Source organism: Stegodyphus dumicola, chromosome X2 (assembly GCF_044657685.1).
Source record: "Stegodyphus dumicola isolate Sdum_Otavi_A_Nest chromosome X2, ASM4465768v1".
Classification (NCBI taxonomy): domain Eukaryota; kingdom Metazoa; phylum Arthropoda; class Arachnida; order Araneae; family Eresidae; genus Stegodyphus; species Stegodyphus dumicola.
The window spans coordinates 126,502,493-126,530,316 of NC_140781.1; the positions used below are offsets into that span (position 1 = coordinate 126,502,493).

Genomic DNA, 27,824 nt, shown 5'->3' on the forward strand with positions numbered 1-27,824 from the left:
CTACTAGCATAAAAGGAAAACATGTTAATGTATCCCTGGATCGCTTGAAACCAGCATATATTTTAGCTGAGGAAAATTCTCAGTTGATACAACCTGACTACACTAATTTGCAGAGACCGGACTCAAATTCGGATGTGAATCAAAAACATTCTCGCACAGGCAGAACTATACGTTTACCTGTTAGATTCAAGGACTGACTAAATTATTTTGATAGTGGTTAACACTGCAATACTAGTTACTACCTATTTCTCCATCTTCGTAACGTAACTTAGTTACTGGTGGGGGAGTAGTGTAGTGGCCCAGTTATTGCATGAGAAATAATTATTTTTTATTTCATATATTTGTTCATGTGTTTAATTATTTTATAAAATTAACTTTAATATTTTGTTAATATTCATATTTATATTTCTTTTATGCTGAATGGCAATAAGTAGTTCATATTTATATTTAAATTTCTTTATGCTGAATGGCAACTAGTTCTAGTTCTGATTCATGATTGCTAGGTTTTGGTTTCAAAACGTTGCTCGTAGCGTCGCATTTCGATAGCTGGAAAATAAAGTGCAATAACTTAGCTATTTGTTTATAATTCATGCTGTTACTAGTCTTAAATTAATTTTAAACATTAGTAGCCAAGGCTACAATATTTAATGATTCAAGACATTGGATATGTTTCTGTGTATAACTCAATAACTTGATGGAGTTTTGAATGTCATTAGAATCCTTTAAAGATCTTATTTTCAGTAATTTATGTATATGGGCGTTTATCAACATATCTTTATTTCCAAATCTTTCTGCGACAAGTTTTACTGAAGTTTCACAATTTTCTTCGGTTAGGTCGAAACCGTCAATTGTGTTATAAGTAGTACCGCCCAAAAGGGATTTCAGATAATTAAATTTACTTATAGTGTCAAGCGTTTTATTTTGGTGTATGGCTGATGAAAGTGTTCCAAAATGTTAGCCATTCACAGCTTCCGCCATAAAATTTCGGAATAGTAAGTTTAGAAAGCTTCAGATTTTGATTTTCAATTTTAACGTTTTCTGTCATATTTTCACTTAGCTGTTCAGCGCTTTCTAACAAACTTAATTGTTTTTGTTCTGTATTAATTTCTTTGAATTATTTGTTAGCTTTGTATTTAAATGTAGTTATTCCTTCACAAGCTTCGTCAGCACCGCTAATTCCTGGTCTAGATCTTTTGTTCTTATTATTTTTTTATATCGGTATTTATTATTATTATTATTATTATTATTCGTTTGATTTTTCATTTAGGAGTTCTAAGTAAATTTCTAGTTCCTCTGTGTTCACTTCTGTTTTTAATAATTTAGTTTCGATTCGGCCAATTACTACTTTTGTAACGGCAGACCTTATGTGGCCGCGTTTCCTTTTCAATGTATCGATTGTTTCCGTTATTATTCAATATTCAATAATTCAACAATTATCATTAATTTACTTATTATTTATGATTATGTATTATCTATATCACTGATATCAATTTCGACAGTTTCAATAGTTACTTTAAGGAAAAAGAGCAGAGTTTGGCAGTCCCTGTTCGGACACCATGTTAAAATTTTATCAACTTTTTACGAGTTAAAATTTAGTTCTCTAATAGGATAAGTAAAAATTCACTTATCTTCTAAAGGACTGCCCTGGAACATGTTCATTTTCCTTTTGAACGTCCATTCCTTTTAGTCTATACTAAATTCCATTCATTGCCGACCCCTAATATAATTTTTTTAGAAATTTATTATTAACATAGTATGAAATATGTTTACAAGTTAATCAATACAAGCATTATGTTTCAGATATATACGAAGGCGGTCTATCGTTTCGACTAATATTAGATGAATCACTCGTTCAAGTAAGTACTTTTCTCTCTTCCGCCAGAGGGCGCCCGCGGTTCCTGCGTTATTAGTAGGCAAATGCGGCACAAGTAATCGTCAACCAGCTGAGCCCTATGTATATGAGCGTTGTTCTCCATTAACAGGAACCCCGGATCAAGTGCGCCCCTGAAAAGTCGGAACATAAGTCTCTAAGATCTCATCTCTATATCTAACAGCAGTCAGGGAGCCTTTATCAAAAGCATGCAGGGGTATGCGCCCGTCCAATAATGCCTCCCTAAACCACTACACCTCCATCATTGTAATGATCCTTTCCCTGATGAAAGAGGGATAGTATAATGTTCCACGCTCTTTCCAGATACAGGCACGCCGAGAATCGGTGTCCAGGCTGAATCGCGACCTATTTGTAAAAGGCACAGTACTCCATTGAAGTCTGGTCCAAGGTATACGTAGTCTAAATCATGCTAAACGTCTTTCTAGTGTGCTGCAGAGAGCAGGTCTTCTGGAATGCATCCCTATTTCATGAAGGCATCGGCCAACCGTGAAACTCAAGTTACAATGGCAGCATAAAACACACATGCGAGCTGTAAAGCTGTAACAGTCCTGTATGGCCCCACTGAAGGTGCCAAATAATAATCTTCATTCGTCTCTTAGTCGATATGAATTCAATGTTCTGAAACTGTTTCCGCAAATTGAAGACGACACTTGGCATTACATTGAGCTCTGTACCCACCTGCGTTTGTGATTAGCCTGCCTCCAATCTACTGACAGTTCTCCATCTCATTCCATCATATATACATTTGTGGCTACTTATTTTACCTTATAAAATTTACCCAACTTTTGTGAAAAGGGCGAATGTCATGGAGTACCGGCATGCAGATCGCCGGAACCTCCTCGTGCGCTGATATCCCTTCTAGAGTCACAACTTCACAGACACGCATATGTACACTTAAGTATTTAATTCTGAATGTTTGCAGAATTCTTCGCTAGCCCAACCTTTGGTTCAATACTTTTCATAAAAATTGACATAATTTGTAAATTCTCTTAATTTTACCGGCAAGTGTATATATGAATAAATACAAAGCAGTTGAAAAAACTTATTCAGTTGCACGCTGATAGCAGCATTAAGTAATAATGCAAAATAAAAAAATTTTTAAATACGTTTCAAATTCATCATAGAATCCATTCGGAATAAAACGCATGCAAAATCCAAAAAGCCAGAAGCACAGTGGCAAACTGCAATATATATAAAGAAAGCAAACACACGCTTTGTAATGAAGCAGACACACACTATACTGAAGCAAACTTAGCTCTAATTGATAGTGTAGAAATATTGATGCTGTAGAACGTTGATACATAACGAGGGGAAACTTGGCAGCCGAAGCAGATCAAATACTCATCTTTATTTTAAAAAGCATACTGTGGCCACAAACAACTTGTCACACTACTGGTACCTATTTGAACATACTTATATTTTTTATAGTCAAAAAACATCAGAACTAGAAATTTAAGTACAGCGGACTAAAATTCTTCAAAATATGATCTTTCAGCATCAACACAGCGCTGCCAGTGCGTCTTCCACTGCTCGTAGCCCTTCTGGAAGGCCTCGGGCGTCATGCTGTCAAGGGCTCTCGTCGAAGCCTGCTGGATGCCGTCGATAGAGTGGAATTGCTTCCCTTTTAGGCCTGTTTTAATTCGGGGGAAGAAGAAAATGTCACTTGGAGCCAAGTCGGGGCTGTAGGGTGGCTGCGGCAGTGTTGTCACGTTCAACTTGACCAAAACTTCGGCAGCTGCGCACGACGTGTGAGCAGGCGCGTTGTCGTGGTGGAGAATCCAATCGCCCTTGATCACCAGACGGACGTGACGGACTCGATCGGCGGAGCACTCCAGTGTAAAAGTCATCTGTGACAGTCTGTCCATGAGCAACAAACGCCTTGTGAATCCCTCCTTTACAATAAAAAAAAAAAAAACGCGACTTGCTCATGCGAGCTTTCTTGGGCTTCGGCGAGGAAGCAGTTTGCCATTCTGAGCTTTGACACTTCGACTCAGGATTGTACTCGTAGACCCAGGTCTTATCACCAGTAACCACTTTCTCCCGAAGGCTCGGGTCAACATTCAACCGCTGGAGCATTTCCTGGCAAACAGTCATGTACCGTTTCTTCTGATCCACCGACAAAACTTTTGGCAGCAGTTTGCCACACACTTTTCGTATCATCAAATTCTCTGTCACAATCCTCCACATCGTACTCTGACAGAGTCCCAGTTCATAGGCAATTAATCTAGTACTAAGACGACGGTCACTGTTTAAAAGTTCCCGCACTCTCTCCACATTTTGATCCGTTCGGCTTCATGATGGCCTCCCAGAGCGGTCGTCGTCTTCAACATTCCCGCGATCATCTTTAAAACGTTTGTGCCATATGAAAACCATTGCACGGGACATGGCTTCTTCCTTAAAGGCCTCTTGAATCATACCGAGAGTCTCCGTGGCGGTTTTGTTTAGTCGCACGCAAAACTTAATTGCATAACGTTGCTCCAAGTGCTGCTCCATTTTCGCCTCTCCCACTTTTCGATCGAGGTCAATAACACGCACTCACGCTGCAAGCGATGCGCACTTTCCAGGGTTCCGGAGGCAGCTGCCGCAGCGTCAGTTCGTTCCCTGAGACCCAGTCTTGAAACTTCTGATTCACATCGTGTATTAGTGTGCTTCACTTTTTTATGCAGGTAAAATATTTCAAACTTTTTTCCCCTTAAATTTTCTGTACCTTAGTTACATTACCGATCTTAAAAATTAATTTTAGCACTGATATGCATACTGGAAAGAACTTTGTTCACAGCATATATAAACTGTGAATAAATTCAAGTAATTGTACAATTTCTCTTTTGCGAAAAGTGAATTTTTATTGCATCATTCTGATATCATCAAACTCAGAAAACTTCAACTCAGAGACTCTCATCAAACTCAGAGACAATTTCTGGCCGTTTAATTGGTAGGCAATTAATATTTATTTTGCATTTTGAGTATTTTACCACAAAGATCTGAATTCTTTAACCTCTTATGCTTATTTAATAATATTAACTTATTTAATAAGTTAATTTTCTGCTTATTTTATTAATTTTCTTAAAAGCAGAATTTCAAGAATTAAGTGTTACAAGAATGTAATTAAAAAAATTCTCTAATTTTTAAAACTAACATAAAGAAAAAAATCATCGTTGAAAAATAAGATTCTGAAAGAAAAGAAATGCTTCATCTTTACAAAGCTCTTATCCCATTTATTAAATGCAACCTGATTACATCATAATGTAATAGATGAAATTTGACATGCAAATTTTCCAAGAGAAACTATGCAAATGATTAAAAAACCATGCCAGTAGCTGAATAGTATGGAAAATGTACATCAGAAAAGATATATCAAGGACAAAGTTTAAAGTAAAAATTTGACAGTTGAAGTATCGAATTTTAAAGGATTCTAAAATATTCCAAGAAATTTGTGAAAACAAACACAAAATATCACTGAAGGGAAGGTGATTTCTCCAGACTTAATTTTAACAACAAAAACAGAAAGACTTGCTATGATACAAATGCATAGAAGACCAACTTCAACATTTCAGATATTATGAAATTATTAATTTCATAAAATTTTCAGAAATTACGAGCAGTAATGTCCAAACTGACTACACTTGAAATATCAACAACTTGGAGTTATTATTTTTGAACTGCTGAAGTCCAGCACATTTGTATATGAAAACATGGCTTGATATATTGTGATCAACATGTTGGTTACTATGGTCAAAGTATAAAAGAATGCATTTTTTAAATTATAATAAGGTCAAAATAGAGCATAGAAATTGCCAAATGACAGACAGATGTCACCATGTAAAAGCTGAAGTCACCAAATAGTTTTCATTTATACCACCCATATACAAAGAACGTACTTTCTGTATTTTAGAAAGAAGGACTTGACTAACTAGTCAATGAAACTGAATTCAAGATGAACTTGATTTTTCATGCCAAAAACTTTGCTGTGTTTTAAATCCTTATGAATGTTCTGTTTTAGAAAGTACTCATTTATTAAATCTGTTTAGCCATTTTATCATGAAAATCAGTAAAAGACAAAAGTTAATTTGTTAGACTGTTATGACCAACTCCCAAAAATGAGTCAATTGAATGCTGCTCTTAGTTAAATTTTTCTCACAGCTTTTTGGGCGAAATTTCGAAGAATCATGACGATATTATTTGCAGATCAAAGCAAAAACCAAAATGTAAATGCAAACAGTGGGAAATATCACAATGTTGGTAAAATATTGATTGTGAAACATTGATTTGCAACTGTTCATGAAAATGATGTGGTACAAAGCTACAGAATTCACTGTAAAACATAAGGGCTATTCATTACAATTAGGGGTTTAATATAAGCCAAGTATTTTCTGGAATCATTATGAATAGTTTAAAATGGAACTTTTACGCAACAAATGAAAACAAACCACTACTAATAACTTTTTTCTTTAACTAAAATGCTTTGCAAAGATTTATATAGTTCTGGTTACATTTACATTAAGCAGCATCTACAATAATCTTTCAAAAAAAAAAAAAAAAAAAAAAAAAAAAAAACGAAATGATTGTAATACATCTACAAAATCATGTTCTAAATTAGTATTAAATTATTCTTTTCAAACACAATGTTTCTATCGATTAAATAATTATATAATTCTTTACTTTAAATTCAAAAAACTAAAAATATACAAAATAACACATTATTAGTTCTTTATTTTATTTTTCCTCTTCAACTTAGAAAATTGGGTATGTATATTTTCCTATCTTAAAAGGTCATGGGGAATAAATCACCAATGAAATTACAAAAACACACATTATTATCTTAGAATATATTTATTAGTCTGAATGATACAAAATTACAAACTTAAAAAGGGAAAAAAGTGTACAAAAATATAAAATATATATTTAAATAGGCACAATTCTTATTTCTTGAATTAAGTGTTTTAACTCAAGTAGTAATCTTGAGTCAACAGCATAATTAACTTAATTTTCCAGCATGACAGCTATGCCTTGACCACCTCCAATGCAGGCTGATCCTATGGCATATTTTGCTTTCCTTGCCCTGCATAAGGTTAAAAACAAAATGTAAGTAACTGTTGCATTAGTAAAAAAAGATTTGGAGGAGGTTGGAGCAGATTTCAAATGAAGTTTTTATATATGCAACCAACTAATCAATATTACTGGTTAAATTGCATACAATAACTCAAGATACACAAAACGTTTAGTTCACAGTACAAAAATAATCATTAATATTTTAAAATAAAGATGCTAATATAAGGTGATGAATATGCATGAAGTAAAAGACTATGCTTGACTCAAAAATTTTACAATATTGTATAGCTACTAAAACAGTTACACGATGAGTGAAAAGTCATGCACAGTATAAGTAACTAAATTTAATTCACTGGTTTAAAGCACAAACTACAAGACATACAATACTTGTTGCAATACAATAGCAAACCATATCTTTAAACATATGCTCAAAATCGCAGTTGTGCTCAATAATGTATGCACATGCGCTTTTTGTCATGGTTGAGGCCATATTCTGTGCAGCATATGTACACTGATGATGTTAACTGCCATTGTAAAAGATTCCCTTTTTTAGTCCTCAAATGTATGGGGATTATCTGTACAGACTTCTCCTTTCAGGTACCCATGGAAAAAAAAAAAAAAAAATCCACACACCACATGTCAAGAGAATATGAGGGTCATAATCCTTTAATCCTTTTGAAATGTTACTGTTGCCAAAAAGAAAACATAAGAATGGCATACTTTCTTGGATGTTTAAGAAGTGGCTCTGTTGCTAGAACCAATACTCATGTTCATCGATTCAAGAAATAAACTGCGTAATAATGTCTTGGTACATTGCATTGTTTATTTCAAATACTGTTAAGAATAAAAATTCATTACTTTAGGAAAAAATGACATATCTGCCAAGTAATACACACAGAACTTAACTACTAAATAGAGTTAGACGACAAGTCAAGTATGCAGATTATTAGTATTCCTATGCTGTCCTCTAATGACAGACAATACTATTATATCAACTGCAATTAAATTTATAAAAAGATATTTACTCGATATGTGTGAATTTCTATCTCTCTATAGATATACGTAGCGTATTCAGAAACTAAGTACCATTTCATTCTAGCGCCGTCGCAGCGCTGTGGTAGGTGTCTCGCGCATGCGCACTAGTCTTTCTTGTTCACTGATTTTCAATTGTCACCATTCTGGTTGCTCTATGTTGTGTTTTCAGTTTGCTGTGCACATTCAAAATGTTTAAGACAATTAGTTCTCCCGCTGACTGCGAGATTCGTGCTGTGATTAAATTTTTTAACACGAGGAATGTTAAACTGGCCGAAATTTATAGTCAAGTGACAGAAGTTTACGGTGAATATGCGATAAGTGATGGAATGGTGAGAAAGTGGGTAAGAATGTTTAATGCAGGTCGAACAAATGTCCACGCCAAGGCTCGGAGTGGTCGGCCTTCTGTTGTCTCCGATGATTTGGTAAGGAAAGTGGATGAAGCAATTCATGAGAACAGACGGTTCACAATGACAACTCTTTCAGAGGCATTTCCACAAATTTCACGTACTGTTTTGTTCGAAATTGGGTCTGACCGCTTGAATTATTGCAAACTGTGTTCCCAATGCGTTCCAAAAATGCTCACTGATGTTCACAAAACAAAGCGACTTGGTAGTGCCCTGACATTTCTCACGCGGTACAGTGATGAGGGAGAAAACTTTTTAAACCAAATTGTGACAGGTGATGAAACTTGGGTGTGTCATTTCACACCAGAATCGAAACAACAATCGATCGAGTGGAGACACACTCATTCTCCGAAAAAACAAATGTTCAAAGTGACAATGTCATTACAAAAAATCATGTGCACTGTCTTCTGGGATAGGAAAGGCTTTGCTTACTGAATTTCTTCCCAGAGGTGAAACCATTAATGCGGCACGATATTGTGAGACTTTAAAAAAACTAAGGCGTGCCGTTCAAAACAAACGAAGAGGAATGCTCAGTAAAGGAATTGTGTTGCTCCATGACAATGCTCGGCCCCATACTGCTGGTGTCACTCAATCGTTAATTTGACAGTTTCATTGGGAGCAGCTCGATCACCCGCTGTACAGCCCGGACTTGGCGCCGTCCGATTATCATTTGTTCCTGAACAAGAAGCGTGAGCTTGGTGGCAAGCACTTTGGATCTGACGATGACACAAAAAATGCTGTGGAGTCGTGGTTATCGAAACTGGCAGGAAGTTTCTTTGACGATGGTATACAAAAACTGGTCACCCGCTATGACAAGTGTTTGATCATTGGCAGAAACTATGTTGAAAAATAGTTTAAGACATGTATTTTCATGTAAAAATAAAATTGGATTCGAAAAAATTGTTTTACTATTTTTTTTTTTTCAAAACGGTACTTAGTTTCCGAATACGCCTCGTATATCTCCAACAGTCAAACTGTATATATTAACATTTTAAGCACTCAGCCAATTCTGCTGAACTTTCTGCATTGTAGCACTGCTACATACTACAACATAATAGTCCAACCAAGACTAATATCATTATATGAATATTTTGAAAATGATCTATTTATTAAAAAAATCTACTTACTAATAACAGCTATAAACATGAGTTTAAAAAAAGTGGAATATTTGACAAAAAGAAAAATCAGAAAAGCAATAACAAATAGTTTAGGTTAGTTGATTTTAATTAAGGCAAAACATGTGAGGGATATCTGTCTAGGAAGAGACGCCCTTATGAAGGGTTTTCTAAAGGAAACTGGCTTCTATTCACATTACATTTGGGGACACCAGAAGAATGCCCATGAAGCCAGTCTCTATAGGATCTGAACCTGGGTCAAACTTACTATGTTCAGTGATCTTTCCACTCATACACTGATAGGTCATTTTCGAAGGAATAGTGTTACAATATCCGCTATGAAAGTAATAATATTTTGTTACAACTGGGACGGAAATAGTACTTATCTCTACTTTACAAGTTTCAAAAAGCTTTACTAATATAACTGTTGTATTATTGCATTACATTATGTTCATTATTATAAATAAAATAATCATTCTTGTCTTGTATTTCCGATCATTTTCAGCTATAAATTCAGTTCCACTTTTTTTTATAATCTTATAAATTTTAAATATAAAGTTATTTAAATTTAAAATTTTAATTTTAACATATTACTTCTTGCTTTTCATACCATAAACAGTTTACAAACATGACGTATTAATACAGTACAAAGTCCGAAATCCGGACTCGGCGAATCCAGATTTGGGATTTTTCTGGATATTAGATCATCAATTTAAACCTGGTAAGATGGCATGCAGAAATTATACAATTAAAAACATGAAATCATAATTTATGAAATAAAGAATAATTATGAACTAAAGCAGGGCTGTCCAACTGGCAGCCCACAGGCAGTATATGGCCCATCAAATTATTTTTACGGCCTACAAGTACATTTTACTATGAATAAATTTATGTTACTAAATTATTATTATTAATATTAAAATTATTTTATTATGTGAAAATTTAAATCTAATTTGAATTTAAAGTAGGTAACTATTTAGTTTGCGTAACTTCACTTAACCTGGCTGAATACAGCAGCAATCCATTTGTCTGATGATGGTTGGCTCAACGTTGGCGCCACATATTATATTTGTGGTTGGTTGTTTATCTATGGTTGGCTCATGTGATGAGCACACTACCCTGTGCTAGTTGGCTGATTCATGCAATCGTGCGAGTGCAGTCTTGTCTAGAATTTGTTCAGGGGTGACTGTGTTATAATATTATTAATTTAATTTCATATTTATTTATTAATTAAAATAATTATTGAATATGAGTTCTACTAATAAAAGAAAAACAGACCTTGAAAATTGAGAATTTCAAGATCGCTGGGAGATAGATTATTTATTTATTCTGAACAAGAATGGTAAACCACAGTGTTTGGAATGTTTACAAATCATAGCTGTGTGTAAAGAATATAACTTGAAGTGCCATTATCTTTCCATGCATGAAAAAAGTATCATTCGTACACGCGAGACATGAAAATACCACTAGTAAAGAAATGAAAAAGCACCTGGATCATCAAACGATTTAATTTAATCAAGAACCAAAATTTCAAGAAGCATCTGTAGCTGCATCGTTTGAAGTTTGTTTAGAAATAGTAAAGGCAAAGAAACCATTTTTGGATGGAAAGTTCATTAAAAAATGTGACATAAAAATGGCTCAAGCATTTAATGACAACGAAATGGTAAGGAAACTTCAAACAGTATCATTTTCTCACCAGACTGTAAGCCGACATGTAAACGAGACTAGCATGCATGTCACTATTAAATTAGAAAACCTAATCAATAGTTGCTGATATTTTTCGGTAGCTTTGGATGAAAGCACAGACATTTCCGATACAAGTCAAATGCTTATCTTTATAACAACTGTAAATGAAAACTATAATTATTCAGAACTTTTAAAATTACAATCATTAAACGGAACAACAAAAGGTGGAGATATTTACAAACAATTAAAATGTTCAGTAGAGCAGTATGGCAAATTTGACAAGTGCTATTGTAACCGACGGTGCTAGAGCGATGACGGGCAAAAATATTGGGTTCGCGGGACTTTTTCAAAAAAAGGATTAACATGTTGTATGTTACACTGTATTATCCATCAGGAGGTATGTGGTTTATCCCTAACACTAAAAGAAGTAATATACAAATTACTAATTAAATTCACGGCGGAAATCGTTCTCTTACACACCGAAAATTTTAAACATTTTTGGATGAATTGAAAAGTGAGTATGGAGATCTGCTTTTACATAGTAACACTCGTTGGTTAAGTGCTGGAAAGTGCTCGAGAAGATTCCTTACACTTCGAAAAGAAGTTCATCTTTTTCTCACAGAAATTGCCATCAATGAAAATTTAACAGCAAATTTAGTTGATAAAAATTTTATTTATTCACATGCTTTCCTAACAGACATTACACAATTTAAATATTTTTGTTAAAAAATTTTATCAACTTTGTACTATTAAAATTTTTTGATCATTAAATAGATAAGTGAAAGTTCACTTACCTTCTAAATAGGGCTGCCCTGAACTGCCTTCTTTCCTTCTTGTCGATATCCGTCTCTATGATGAACTTCGATTCACTTCGAAACACAGTTATAAACTTTTTAAGAAATTTTAATTCGTATGAAAGATATCTACAAAATATTTACAAGTTATAATGATTACAAGCATAATTTATACGGAGACGGTCTATCGTTATACATCTGTTAGACGCGTCAGCCGTTCAACTGACTACTTTTAGTCTCTTTCGCCAGAGGGCGTTCGTGCAAGTAAAGTTCTAGTAAGCAAACACGACACTCCCACCTTGAGGTCCAGTATCAACAGAGGATGGACCTCAACTGACCTGTAGTTCAAGTCTTTTGAGATTTCGTCATACGTCGAGTTCTGTACCTCACTAGCATATCTGACTCAGGTGTAAAGTTGAGCTCAAGAGGTATGAGGTTCTTAGTAGGTCTTATAATCTCCCCTTGTGCAGTTTTCAGTTTCACTAATCTAATGTATCCGTCGTGGGATGGAAAAATTTCCACGATTCTAGCTAAGGGCCAGTTTATCCTTTTTTCGTTGTTGGACACAATTACAAGATCACCAACTTTCACAGAAGATGGTTCGCGGATGAATTTTGAGCTTTGTTTTAGTTGCCCTAAATATTCTGATCGAAATCTTTTTCGTAAATCTTTTCTCAATTTGGCTCTGTAAAGGTATCTTTTATTGATGGATTTAGAATCCAAAAGATCTAATTCAGGAACTCCAGTCTCTGGAATTTCTGTTAGAAACATTGCTGGGGTGAGAGCTCTTAAATCCTTTGCGTCTTCTGACAAATACGTGAGAGGACGGTTGTTCATAATGCTCTCGCAGTCACAAATGATTGTCAACAATTCTTCGTAGTTCAGAGAAGATTTTCCTAGTACCTTTCGAAGAATTCTCTTTAGTACTCCAATTAATCTTTCCCACCACCCTCCCCACCATGGCGAGGAAGGGGGAATAAATTTCCATTCAATTTTCTTAACTGTTGCGTTTTCTAAGATAGAATTCCAATCTATGGTCTTAAACAAATTATTTGATCCAACAAAATTGGTTCCACTGTCGGAGTATACAGTGACAGGTCTACCCCTTCGAGCGATGAATCGCCTGAATGCGTGCAGAAAACTTTCGGTTGATAGAGATGAGACTAGCTCTAAGTGAACTGCTCTATATATTGCGCAAGTAAAAATGACGATCCATGTTTTTTGGCCTCCTTTTAAAATTAAGGGACCCGTCAAATCAACACCAAAAATCTCAAAAATTAAAGCATCTCTTATTCTGTCTTCAGGTAGTGGCGCTTGAGGAATCTTATATGAATCAGAGTCGAACCTTCGACATCGTACACAGTTTTGGATAACCTTGCGTACGGTCTTCCTACTCTTTATGATCCAATATTTTTCATGCAAAGCGCACATAACGAATTGTACTCCAGCGTGACTTAGCGTTTCATGTTCAGATTTGATCAGTTTTAATACTAATGGATGTTCTGAGGGAAGTAAAACTGGGTAACGAAAGTCAGCATCATCGTCTCTCTGAAAGATACGTGTCTTCACTTTTATAAGGCCATTGGAGTCCATGATAGGTTCTAGAGCACGTATTCTTTTATCTTTTCATCCTTCGAAAGATTCTCGTTGGATCAGTCGGAAAACCACTGTTTCAGCTCCTTTTAGTTCTTCGACTGAAATTCTCCCATAAGTTCTTTCAGATGGTGGTGTGGTAGCATTTTTAATGAATCTAAAGATCCAAGATACGACCTTTATGATCTTTTCGAATTTTGAAATATTGTCAAAAAGGTTAAATTTATCTGTATTCGTGTTATTGCTTGCTGAAACCACAGTTCGTTTTCTCTCTCCATTTACTATATCGAAGTCAGGATGTTCTCCATCTGCAATAGGCCACTCTTCTGGAGGTCGATAAATCCAATCTGGTCCTTTCCACCATTCGGATTTCCTCAATTCTTTTGCAGCTCCTTTTAGTTCTTCGACTGAAATTCTCCCATAAGTTCTTTCAGATGGTGGTGTGGTAGCATTTTTAATGAATCTAAAGATCCAAGATACGACCTTTATGATCTTTTCGAATTTTGAAATATTGTCAAAAAGGTTAAATTTATCTGTATTCGTGTTATTGCTTGCTGAAACCACAGTTCGTTTTCTCTCTCCATTTACTATATCGAAGTCAGGATGTTCTCCATCTGCAATAGGCCACTCTTCTGGAGGTCGATAAATCCAATCTGGTCCTTTCCACCATTCGGATTTCCTCAATTCTTTTGCAGAGCAACCGCGTGATGGCAAATCCGAAGGATTAAACTTTCCGGGAATGTGATGCCAGTGATCTGGGTTACTCAATTTTCGAATCTCATTTACTCGATTGGCTACAAAAGTGGACTAATTTCCTTTCTGCTTTATACAAAGAGGGCATTTGTAGAAATCTGTCCAGTAAGAAAAAATGGAACTTCTTTTAGTTTCAAGTCTTTTCTTATTGTATGAGATGGTCTAGCTCCAATAGTGCAAGCGAGTATCTCTAGTCGAGGTATGGTGAGTGCTTTTAGCGGAGCAACTCTTGCTTTAGATTGTATCAATTGACAGGTGACTCCACTCTCACCACTGTGTCTAAGGAAAATGCAGGTCGCATACGCGTCCTTGCTTGCGTCCGAAAATACATGCAGAGTGGTACTTTCGCCTATTTTGGGAAGCAATCTAGGAATTTTGATGTCTTTCAAATATTTTAACTGAGATGACCATGTGAAAAATTTCCTTGCTAGATCATTCGGCAGATTAGTATCCCAGTTAATTTTCTGTTTCCAGCACTCTTGCAGAATCAATTTAGGCATGAGAGTAACTGGACTAGTAAACCCAATTGGGTCAAAGATTTTACTCAATTCGGAAAGAACAGATCTTTTGCTCAATATAGGGTTTTCTTCATATTTTACGTGACAAGACAAAGTATCATCAAACAAGTTCCATTTCAATCCCAATACTGACACAACATCTTCATAATCTTTATCAGAAAGGTTTAGAATTGAAGTTTCATTTTTAAGTCTATTATGTTTCCAACCTCTTAGGTCAAATTTTGCAGTAGCCATTATTTCTCTAGATCCTTTGATAAATGAGTTTAATTCTTCAATTGATTCCACGCTCGCTACGCAGTTATCCACATACATGGCTTTCTTTAGCTTTGAAGCTATTTCCTGATGATGTTTTGGTACATTTTCCAAATGGAAGTTAATTGTGGCAGCGAGTAAAAAGGGGCTGGCGTTTACGCCGAATACAACCCTTCGGTGCCGATATATAGTCAGTTTTTCAGGCTGTCCTTTCTCCCACCATAGGAACCGGAGAAAATCTCGATCCGCTGGGTTCACACCTATCTGAAGAAATGCTCTTTTTATATCCGAAATTACTCCATACTTTCCCTCTCGAAATTTTGTCAAAATTTTGGGGATCAATTCAAGATAATTAGGACCCTTTTCCAAGCAGTCGTTCAGAGACACCGAATTTTTCTCCTTTGCAGATGCGTCGAACACTGGTCGAATTTTCCCGAAACACGGGTCTATGTGGCAGATAATGCCCTTTGATCTTTTCTGCCTCCAAAATATAGACAGGTTCAATTATTCCCTCTTCTACCCAATCCTTTAAAACAGTTTCGTAGGCTTCTAAGGAATTCTTTGTCTGAAGGGTTTTCACGCAAGACTTCAGACGCTTTTCTGCAAGGATTCTATTATCCGGCAACTCAGGATGAATTTGAAGCCATGGCAGTGATACCTGATACCTTCCAGTGTCATCTCTTTCTAAAGTACGGATGAAATAATTTTCTGTAGCCTTTTCTATTTCTTGTTTTGTTTGAGAAAGAGCTGGTTCAGTTATTCCGATAGAATCAAGAGACCACAAGTCACAAATTTTTCTGTCACTAATGTGTAGTGATAAAAGAATTTCATTAAAATTCTTTCCCTTTACCTTCGTTCTCCCTAATATAGTCCAACCAAGGTGTGTATTCATCGCTACTAAACTCTCCGTTACGTGTTTTACTTCCCCTGTAAAGAGTTTTCCGACATAATCTGCTCCTACAAGCACGTGTATTTCGTTAAGGTGTTTTTCAAATAAACAAGAATTCTCATTAGTTACATCACTGGGAAAAATTTTGTAACCTCTAAGTTTCTTTAAGCATTCCCTATCCTCCAATTTTGGAATATGTGAGCATACGGTTTTTTGGCTCAAAACTTCCATTTCGCATGTGAATCCTGTTTCTGGATTATTTAACTTAATCAGATACTTGTTGTGATTTTCCCTTTTTTCTATTCCTCCAAAAAGCCCATGAGTCACACTTTCCTGACCTAAAGATTTTAGTTTTAATTTCTCCACAAGAAATGTGCTGATATATGATCTGCTACTTCCGGTATCCAGAATTATTCGTATAAAATTGCTTTCACCATCTCCGTAAACATTGGCAATTAAAGTTTGCAAGATTACACTTTCATAGGATGAATTATTCATTAAGGCCTTATTTTCAATTTGTTCTTCCTTAATTTCTCCGTTTTCGTTTTTAAAACACATTATAGTGGCATGCCGTTGTTTACATAATTCACACCTTATTCTAGAAGTGCAATTAAAACTAAGATGCCGTGGGTGTAAACAGCGATAACAGATCCCTTTCGCTTTGCATTTCTCCCTTTTTTTCTCAATAGACCATAAAGATGCTTGTTTACACGTTATAGACTCGTGATCAGAAGAGTCGCAGAAAACACATGGTGTTTGTCCTCCCCGCAAACTTGCGTTCGTCAACTCCGAAGCTGTGTGTTTTGCAATAGGTCTGGTTTCACTCAGTTTGTTATGCTTTTGCGGCGCCGCCTTTGGCTGGACCGTCTGGAATGTACGTTCCCGCGCAACTAATTGCTCAGAAAGAAATTCCACTAGGTGACTCAAATCGTAATTTGATTTCCGAACTGTTTTATTATACTCCAAAACCAAATCTGCGGGCAATGTTTTAAGCAAAATAGGCGTTAATAGAGCTCCATATGTTTCTGAGGTCATATTTAATGATTCAAGACATCGAATATGTTTCTGTATATAATTGAATAACTTACGGAAATTTTGAATGTCATTAGAATTCTTTAGAGGTCTTATTTTCAGTAATTTATCTATATGGGCGTTTATCAGTACATCTTTATTTCCAAATCTTTCTGTGAGGAGTTTAACTGAAGTTTCGTAATTTTCTTCGGTTAAATCGAAACCGTCAATGGTGTTATAAGCAGTGCCTCCCAAAAAGGATTTCAAATAATTAAATTTGCTTATAGCGTCAAGCGTTTTATTTTGATGTATGGCTGATGAAAAAGTGTTCCAAAATGTCAGCCATTCGCAGCTCTCGCCATAAAACTTCGGAATCGTAAGTTTAGGAAGCTTCACATTATGACTTTCGATTTTAACGTTTTCTATAATACTTTCACTTAACTGTTCAGTGCTTTGTAACACATTAAATTTTTGTTGTTTTATATTAATTTCTTTCAATTTTTTGTTAGCCTTGTATTTAAATGTAGTTATTCTTTCACGATATTCGTCAACACCGTTTAATTCCTGGTCAAGATAATTTATGTCTATTAATTTTTCTATATTGGCATCTATTTGTTTTAACTCGTTCGATTTTTCATTTAAGAGTTCTAAGGAAATTTCTAGTTCCTCTGCATTCACTTCTGTTTTTGGTAATTCAGTTTCGATTCGGCCAATTAATTTTGTAACGGCAGCCCTTATGTGGCCGCGTTTCCTTTTCAATGTATCGATGAATTCCGTCATTGTTTAATATTCAATAATTCAACAACTATCAGCAATTCACTAATTATTTATGCTTATGTATTATCTATATAACTGATATCAATTTAGACAGATTCAATAGTTAGGAAAACCGCAGTTACTGGCAGTCCCTGTTCGGGCGCCATGTTAAAAAATTTTATCAACTTTGTACTATTAAAATTTTTTGATCATTAAATAGATAAGTGAAAGTTCACTTACCTTCTAAATAGGGCTGCCCTGAACTGCCTTCTTTCCTTCTTGTCGATATCCGTCTCTATGATGAACTTCGATTCACTTCGAAACACAGTTATAAACTTTTTAAGAAATTTTAATTTGTATGAAAGATATCTACAAAATATTTACAAGTTATAATGATTACAAGCATAATTTATACGGAGACGGTCTATCGTTATACATCTGTTAGACGCGTCAGCCGTTCAACTGACTACTTTTAGTCTCTTTCGCCAGAGGGCGTTCGTGGAAGTAAAGTTCTAGTAAGCAAACGCGACAATTTTGAATAAATCCTTGCAAGGACAAGATCAGAATGTGTGTTGCCTTTAAGAATATGTTATTTTATTTAGAAACAAATTAAAATTGTTAAGGTTTAATTTGGAGCAAAATAATTTATTTCATTTTGAATCTTGCAAAGAGATCTATAAAGAAATGAAGGAATGTAATATAGAAGCGAATTTTAAAATATTTTTACCAAAATTGGATATGCTAATTACAGATTTCAATGAAAGATTTTCTCAATTTGATGATCTTAAACAATCTATAATTTATTTTGTGATCCAATTAATATTGATATCAACTCCGTTGATCTTAAATATCAAACAGAATTATTCGAGGCTGACCCATTTTTTACATCTCGTGGAGTAACTGGAATAGAAACATTCAAAATTGAGAGATTTTTGGACTTCAAATTGTATCAATGTTCGGAAGTACATATATCTGAGAGCATGCATACTCCGATATGAAATATACAAAGTCAAAATATAGAAACAATTTGAAAGATTCCACTCTTGAAGATATAATTAGACTTGCCACAACAAATATTGATGTGGACATAAAAGATATTGCTGCTAAACAATTAAGGCCACAATATTCTCATTAATATATTATGAATATTTTAAAGTTTTCTTCTTAGTATAAATAAAATATTTTTTTATTAACATAAACTGACTTTTCATTTATCAAATTTCTTGGCCCCTGAAATGTTTGGTAAAGAAAATATGGCCCACGGGCTATGATAAGTTGGACAGCGCTGATCTAAAGGGTATCAAAATTTACAAAAAAAAGCTTAATATTTTATTGTTAGCTTAATATTTACTTTATTAAACATTTCTTTCAATGTAAGTTGTTTAAGTTGCTTCCACAAAAAATTCAAAACATTCCTTTTTTTTTCTTATGTCATATACAGTTCACTTTCCAATGTTATCCACTCCATCAGTGCATATTGAGCCAATCACATTCATTGGTAATTGATATTTAGTAAAAAAATCTTTGATGCGATTGAAAACATCAACTCCTCTCGTATTCACCTCCAGTGGCTCACAAAATAGAAATTCTTCTATCACCTCTTTTTCCTTCACATACCTGACAGATACCAAAAGTTGGCTACAATTATCAACATCATTTGACTCATCCAGCTGCATGCGTATTTTTAGTGGACTGATTTTTTTGTCTTCAATTACTTGCATTAAAACATCTTCACCGAGATCTTGTATTCGCGATCGTATAATATCATTCAATAATGGAATCTGTTGGATTTTATTATGTGCTTCTGAATCTAAAACAGTTTTAGCAATAATTAAAGCAGAAGGTTTAATCAACTCTTCAGCGATCGTGTGATGTTTCTTTTCTTTTCTTTTTTTTTTTTTTTTTTTTTTTTTTTTTGCACATAAATATGCCACTTGATATGACGCTTCTAATAAAGGTTTCTGAATTGCTGGTCCGCACAATTTGAGGATAGTTCCACTGGTATCAAACCGAGCCTTCTTTGACTTCAAGCTGTTCATGCTATGTGCTTTTTCACCACCATGCAGATTGTTGAAATGCTCTAATAACTTTGATGGTTTGAGATTCCTGTTTGAAAATATCTTGGAACGCAAGATGGATTGCAGTCGTTGCGTGCCATCATTTTCGGTTGTGTAGGTAAATCCATAACCGGCATACTTGTTGTTCCATTCTCGTTTTTTTGACATAGTGGGGTTCACTATAATCGATTTAATTATTTAGAAATAATGTAATATTATATATATAATGTTCTTACATTTGTAATATCACTGAATCCTATTTGGCTTGAATGGGCAATTAAGAATGTATTAGACTCAAGAGGTTTCTGGACAAGTCAGAATACACAATACACATGTCGCAGACACAATAGTTGACTCAACTTGACTCAACCTAACACTGGAGCAGTAGATGCAGATATAAATCTGTGAATCCGTACATTCCATTGGAGTAGCACACATTGAACTCAGCGCACGCGCAAGCTGGTATAACGTTCTCTGCTTGTATTCCCACAAAGTTTTTTTTCTTTTCTCTGTCACCTAGCTGCCTGTTCGCGTTCATTTGTAGCATTTCATGCCTTTTCGTAGCGTAGTGTATACGCCCATCGGAACCGGCTCTTTCCTGTGTCTTTTGCTGATAAGTGAGCTAGGTGCTACCAATTTTTATGAGCTTCAATATTGGAGACACTATTGCAGATTTCAAATATTTTATTATAAGAAATTTAATAAATGATATTTAATAATTTTTATGGTTAGGTAGTGGCTTCTCCCGCACCCCCAAAAATACATTCCCGCACCCCTGCTTAAGAACCACTGGTCTGGAGAAAAATGGGTTTTAACAGCATATCTGCATTCTCCCCCCCCCCCCATTTTCTATTGCTAAAATGAAAAATTTTTCAGAAATTTTTGCTGCCAGTAAGAGGTCTGGATATCGGACATTTGGATTTCGAACTTTGTACTGTATTCTAGTCTCTCATTTACAAACGATATTGGGGTTTAAAATCTTTGCATAAATATAACTAAGAAGATATATGGAGCTTACCGTAATTCATACGTAAGATTTGCAAGAATTCTAGCACCAGATGCACCTACAGGGTGACCTAATGCAATAGCACCGCCATTAACATTAGTTTTACTGGGATCTAAATTCAATTCCTTTTGAACTGCTAGAAACTGAGACGCAAAGGCTTCATTTACCTACAAATGTAAAAAAAACATAAAACATAATGAAGAAAATTTATTTTAACACTTACCATAGTCAAAATATAAATAATGAAATACATATTATATTGAATAATTACTAACTTTCAGTCCAATAAAAAAACCCCAAGTTCCATTATCCCAGAAAATTCCAAATTGTGAGGACGCATTGAAAGAAGAATGTACACATTCTTCATGTGCTGTTGGAGTACGCAAAACAAAAAAATATGTGCGATTTCAAAGATATTGTTTGTAAAACTTCAAATTGTGATCGCACATTGTCTTCAATTTATTAGCAATGCTAAATCACCATTGCATGGAAGAAATTTATTATTTTTATATGAAACAATTGGAATACCTTCTACTGCACTGTGTTAAGTAAGTTCAAGCAACCCAAGTAGCACAGCAACATCGTAACGACGTTGCAAACTCGTTGCAGCTGTCATTGCAAAATGTCGTCTTTAAGACGCCCAGATGTCCGTGATATCCTGCAGCTTTATAAAAAGTTGTTTAGTTATAGACTCTCACTGAGAAAGATTTTTTTGCCAAATAATAGACATTGCCATTGGCAAAGGTTAACAAAACTGATTCAACTCATTTGGAAAAAAGTGGTTGCATATCACTTAAATAATTTACAAAAGTAACAGGATGTTTATAAAGAATGATGTAAAATTAGGGACTTCAATTATTATTAAAGAACATAATATGCCAATTTACAACCGGTTACTGTGAAGAACACTACATGTTTTTCCAGGAGCTGACAACAAAATACGAGTAGTAAATATGAAGACAAAATATGGCATATTAAAAAGTATAACTGCTATTTGCATTTTTCCATTAGAGGAAGATGTTGGAAAATCTCGGCTCTGTTTAACTTAAGCTTATAAGGAGTCTTAAACTCTTGTCTGATTAATGATAACTGCTTTTCTGACAAGGTTCAAGTAAAAGCATCACAAGCAGTAATGCCATGAGATTTTTATTCATATAAGGATTGTAGAAGCAAGCTGTTATTTGAGGTCAGAAACGGCAGTAAAGGAGCCAAGGTGAGCAAAAAAGGTTACCAAGATAGCAATGCCAAGTTGAAGTAAAGTCTCCCACAGTACTAAGTAGAGACAACAAGAATCATACAGCTTAATAATCCTCATTTTTAGGATTGAATTCATAAAAAGCCCAAGATCCGAAGAAACCACTCACTACTTACCTTCTACATAATTTCCTTCTGACAGTATAATTCTTAGCATATTCATACAGCCTGTAAAAATTAAGGTAATGAAATTTTGTTTCCTCAGAATTTTAACAGGTAGCAATACTTACCTACAATTAAGATGATTTATGACTTAGAATCTTAATATCCATAATTTAGAATAAATCAGTTTTTAAAAATGATTTTAAAAGCAGCGTTAATTTTCATTTAAATGCTCTCATTTCTTTATACCTACAAACATGATTTGATACTAAGAAAGAAATTTCACTTCTTATGAAACATGCAATGCAATGCAGCCTTTTAATACTCAGTTCATCAATATACACAATATTTGCTTCCGAGTTTTAAGGTGCAGCTGGAGGTAATTCCAAATTACAGAAATAGATTCAAATACTTTAAAAATTTTGCACATATTTTAAATTTAAAATAGCAACCATATTATAAAATGTCAAAGCATTTTAATCAATATTATTTTATGGATTTGTGTCATGATTGTCAGGTTGGCAATGATTTATATTTCACATAATTTATTTAAAAATATCTTTTTTATTTTCTATAAACATGACTTTATATACAGAAATATTTACATAAGTTTAAAGAATATAACTGAAATGACATGTTTAAACATCTCTGAAATTAGGTGTTCTTAACACCTTACCAAAATTATATTAGTCTCACTAAACTCACACTCGGATGCAACCACCCTACCAAAGTTGTCCACACAACTCCAACCTTTCACCTGCCAGTCTGTTTTCCACAGCTGGCTCTTCACTGCAATAAAGAAGCAACCGTTTGGCTGACTATGGAGATACATAACACCCTCCAGTAATATTGTGCTATGCCAAAGTGAAGCAGAATCTGACAAATGAACCAGCAAGTTCACAAACTAAATAATAACACTTAGTAATTAATACACTCACAAGCACTTAAATTTTCTCATACTGAAACAAAGTACTTAAATGATATATAAATACTCCTAGAATAATATTTGCCTAATATCATTACTTATTCTTAAAACTAAACAAAATCAATAAACAAGAAATATATATATGATGCAACAACACACTTTTGAAATAAATGCAATAACCATTCACTTCAATCAATAAATAGATGTTTTGTTACAATACCAGACTCCTGTAAATAAAACGTATATATGCAACAATACTCAAAAACACCAAAGGAAAAACACTAATTTTTTCAAAACGGATGGAAAATAGCTCTCATACAAATCCAGAACAAAAGAAAAATAATTAATGCAAAACAATTAAGTTTAAAGTATGTTAGTTCATACCTGGTTCACACTCAGTTCATTCACCAACTAGTCTAGAAATACTATCAGGTTTTTTTTTTTTTTTTTTTTTTTGTTTTTTTTTTGTTTTTTGTGCATCAGGACAACGAAAAACATGAATGCTTTAATGTTGAAGTACCATTCCCTATCTCTGTAGTTTAGTAGAATGAAGTGTGGACTTTTGAACACGTAACAATGGGTTATGGTCAGTGATCAACTCGATATTTCATCCAAATACCCAACACTGAAATTTTTTTAATAAAAACACAATGGGCATGCGGATCAGCAAGTGGACCAGTTCTGCTGATCTTTTGAAAGTTTTTGACTGGCAAGGCTAATGGAATACAAATTGCCTTTGCTATCCCTTTATGATAAGAATGCACCAACTCCATAGGAACTAGCGTCATACTGGATGGTGCATGATTTCTTCGGATCTAGAGCGAAAACTTTAACTGCTTTATATAGTCAATATCTGAGATCCTGAAATGATGTTTCCTCAATATCAGTTCATGGGATTATCTGTGGAATCTTATTTTTAGCAAGCTCTGTCAACAGGTGAGCTATTTCTGCATAATACTTTATGTAATTATGATAATACTTAAACAGGCCTAATGCAACCTTCAGAGCAGTCTTAATTTTAGGACTTCCTATGATTTAGATGGCTTATAACTTTTCAGGATCACGCTGATGTCTTCCAACTCCTATTATAAGTCTTAAATATTTTCTCTCTGAATGTGCAAAAACACAGTTTCTTACATTCACTGTAACTATGAGATAATGTAGTTAGAGCGGTATCTTCCTATAATTTTGATGGCTTATAACTTTTCAGGGTCAGGCTGATTATATGTCAAAATATTTTATCTCTGAATGTGCATAAAACATATTTCCTTGCATTTGAGATCACTTTATGTAGTTAGCATAGCATCTAAATGTTTCAGATGAGAACTCTAGTCGAGTGAAAAGATAGCTATATCATCAAATAGGCTTTGCAAAAATCATTTTGTTCTTTTACTGCATTATTCCTGTCTTTGGAAAGTAGCAGCTATATTTTTCAATTCAAAAGGCATCACTTTCTTACATTATTGGGAATGATGTGTGTTGAATAATGCTCAATCATAACTTTCTCCTTCCAAAGCTATCTTCCAGTAACCTTTTAAAACATCTAGGCAAGTGATAATATTCGCTTGCCCAATTTGATTAGATCAGTCAAACTCTAAAACGGAAAATCAACAGGCTTGGTTACTGTATTCAATAATTTGAAAAATGACGCACAACTGCACATTTCCACCTTTCTTGGTCACACATCCTACTGGGCATGCTATTTTAACTTCATTTAGTTCAATGAGACCAAAGTTCTCTAATTCTTCAATCTGCTTATCTACTTCAGATTTTGAAGATTCAGAGGTCTTATAAATATATGTCTTTTCCCTTTCACCTGCAGGTAACAAAGGCTGGTATTCACCAACACTGGTATTTGGATTTTACTAGACAACAGCACAATGTGCTTGACTAAAAGCTTATATAATTCCCTATGTTTATTTTCTTAATATCCATCTCGATCTCACTTTTAGTTTCTGTACAGTTCATCTTATTTGGAATCAGATAAACATCTCCAAACTAAGAATCATTCTCAAAAATTACTTCTATAGACTGTGCTAGAATGTGAAGTCTTCTTATTTTGTTAACATGAACATGTCAGACAATGCCTTTTGGTAATTTAACTTAATACGAATGGGGATTCACTCTTTTAATAATTTCCTAGCATACACCTGTCCACCTAGCATACAGCCTGTGATTTGAATCTGGGATGAGTAAATAGGCATGTTTTCCAATTTTGAAATTTTTTGGTGCTGAACTTAAGTTAAAATATTCAGCATATTTTGTTTACCACTTGCAATTAACTTGGCTTGGTCAGCTGCTTACTCTAATCTTATTTTTAAATACTGTAAGTAATCTACTGCTGATTTGCTTAAACTGGGTGGTACAGGTATTTCTCCTAGTCAAGACTATTTCAATACTGCTTAGGGACCTCTGGGTTTGTCTTCTATACATCAGCTGAAATGGTGAGATTCTGATGCAGTTTGGTACTTCCCAGTTAGCAAAGAGTAAGTACAAGATGTGCTTATCACAGTTCTAACGATCAGTCTTGATGACATGATGTAACATTTGCTTGAGGAACTGGTTTCATCTTTCCATCAATTCTTTTGAAGGGCTGTAAGCAGGTGTGGAGAATCTAGGGTGAGAACCTAGTCTTTTCTGAAATTCTTTAGTTAATTTTGAAACAAAGTTGCTTCCATTGTCACTTGCTGTTGGGAATTCCTGTTCTCACAAAAATCTCTAAAAGTGCATCACAAGTGCCTTTTGCTGTCAGTTTCTCAGTGGGATTGCTTCTGGCCATCAGGAATATTGATGATCTATTAGGCATAACACATATTTATGCTTTCTAGCAGAAGGAAGTTCAATAGATCCAATATGTCGATATTCACTACTTTGAAAGGTAACTCTGGTCTTCTGACCGGTGTGATGGGAATCTTCTCAAATCACTTTTCTGGCTCTTCAGCTGAAAATTTTTGCAAGAAGTTTCAACATCTGCTAATAGGGGCAAAAAAAAATTAATACTGCACCCTCTTTGTTTTCCTTGTTCAAAGATGTGCTCCAGAAATGGAACTATGCACTAATTCCAACACCTGTGTTCTACTAATAGGAAGTACCAACTGGAAAACAGTCTGCCCCAATACTTTTTTCCTATGAAAGATGATCAATTAAAAAAAGTTAACCTTTTTTTTTTTTTTTTTTTTTCTTTTTTTTTCAGCTAACTTCCATACCTCTCTTAGTGATGGTCAATTCAACTGCTCTCACTGTAGGTTTACAACTGCACTTTCCTCCTCTTCAGTTTTCTCCTCCAAAAGTATTGGCGGGAGTGATCATTATGTTCTCCTTTGTTAGCATTTTGGCGAACATACTCATCAAATTTTCTTTGGAATTATTTCTTTCTGAAACAGTGGAGTTTGATTCTTCTCCTGCAGGATTAATCAACAGTTTATGTTAACACATTTAGCTTATCAGTTGCTGCAATTAATGCATACATAAAATAAATTATTTCCAAAATTCTTATAAATAGGTAAATGGGAAACTTTTGCTTTAATTGGCTGTCCGAAAGCAGGAGTTAGTATGAATTTACTTTCTTCTTCATCTTCTAAATTTGGAATGAGTTACAAATGTACAATTGTTACTTGCATTATGGAATCTATGATAGCTTCAATTTTCGCAGAGTTGATAAAAATATCTACTTTTTTACAATGATTGGATGTTACTTTCTTCGAATTTGGGACGTAGATGGGATGAGTCTACTTTACCAACTATGGCTTCTCTTGGTTTTCTATTTGAATTTCTAGAGAGTTCTGGGATCATCCTTTTCCTTCGTCTTTACTGTAGTTTTGTTCTTTCTTTTTTGACCTAGGCAATCTCTTGTGATATGTTGATAGCTATGACAAATATAACATTTTCATCACATGAAAAATCCTTCTTGTTTTCAGTAGTCTCTTCTCATATATATTTATTTTGTATACATGCTATATCCATGAATCTCAGCATTCGTTTAGTTTAATTTTGAATTTCACCACAAGACTTTCATTTCACTGCGAAACAAATATATTTTTTAACTAATTCTTGTAGCTTTAAACATATATTTCCTTCATGTATTGCAATGTGTGCTGCTATTTTTCTATATAAAGCTTGAAATAATTTATCAGAAATAATTAATTCCTCGATTTCTCCTGATTTACAGAAACAGTCCCATGTGGCTGGCAATCATGAAGCAAATTACAATAAGTTTTGCCAGAATAACTTTCAGCTCTTCTAAAATTTTCTAAGTATGCTTCAGGAGTGGATTGGTATTTCTTTAGAATAAGAGTTTTTACTTTTCCGTTATGCTGGATACCTTCCTTTACGTAGCAGAGGATATTTGATGCTTTTCCTCCAATTGGTTTCAATAATGTTTCCACTTTGAATTCTGGAACTTTCTTGTGTTTAAATCCTCCTTCAATAGAAATGAAAAATATATTCCATCTTTTGCTCTCTTCAGACTGGTATAAGTCAGTGTTTCTACTCTTTTGATCAGCTTGTCGAAGGAAATTTCGGTTTCTCGGCTGGTGTTTCGAACTGAAGGTGTTAAGACTTCTACTTCCTCCATTTTTCAAATTAAAATTAATTGATTATTAATTTGATTTCATGTTCTCTTTCTATTCTCAATCTCTTTTCTTCCATTTGTGTTCTTTTGATTTCTTCTCTTCTTCTATTCTAATTTTCTATTTTTTCATTTTTTTCTGTTCTCCACTGTAAAAAATCAGAATT

At 34.4% G+C, this 27,824-nt stretch overlaps 1 protein-coding gene across 6 annotated transcripts in view; it reads right to left on the bottom strand.

The window, feature by feature from the left end:
* Positions 1-6,702: 6,702 nt before the first annotated feature.
* The window catches only part of yip2 (yippee interacting protein 2), a 77,134-nt gene continuing 56,012 nt past the window's right edge, over positions 6,703-27,824 (bottom strand). For all 6 annotated transcript variants that reach the window (XM_085809163.1, XM_085809167.1, XM_085809162.1 and 3 more), the window contains 2 exons: positions 20,822-20,976; positions 6,703-6,950 (listed from right to left, as the gene is read on the bottom strand). In XM_085809163.1, the coding sequence (XP_085665289.1) occupies positions 6,872-6,950; positions 20,822-20,976 (234 nt within the window). In that variant the 3' untranslated portion in view covers positions 6,703-6,871. The remainder of the gene's footprint in view (positions 6,951-20,821; positions 20,977-27,824) is intronic.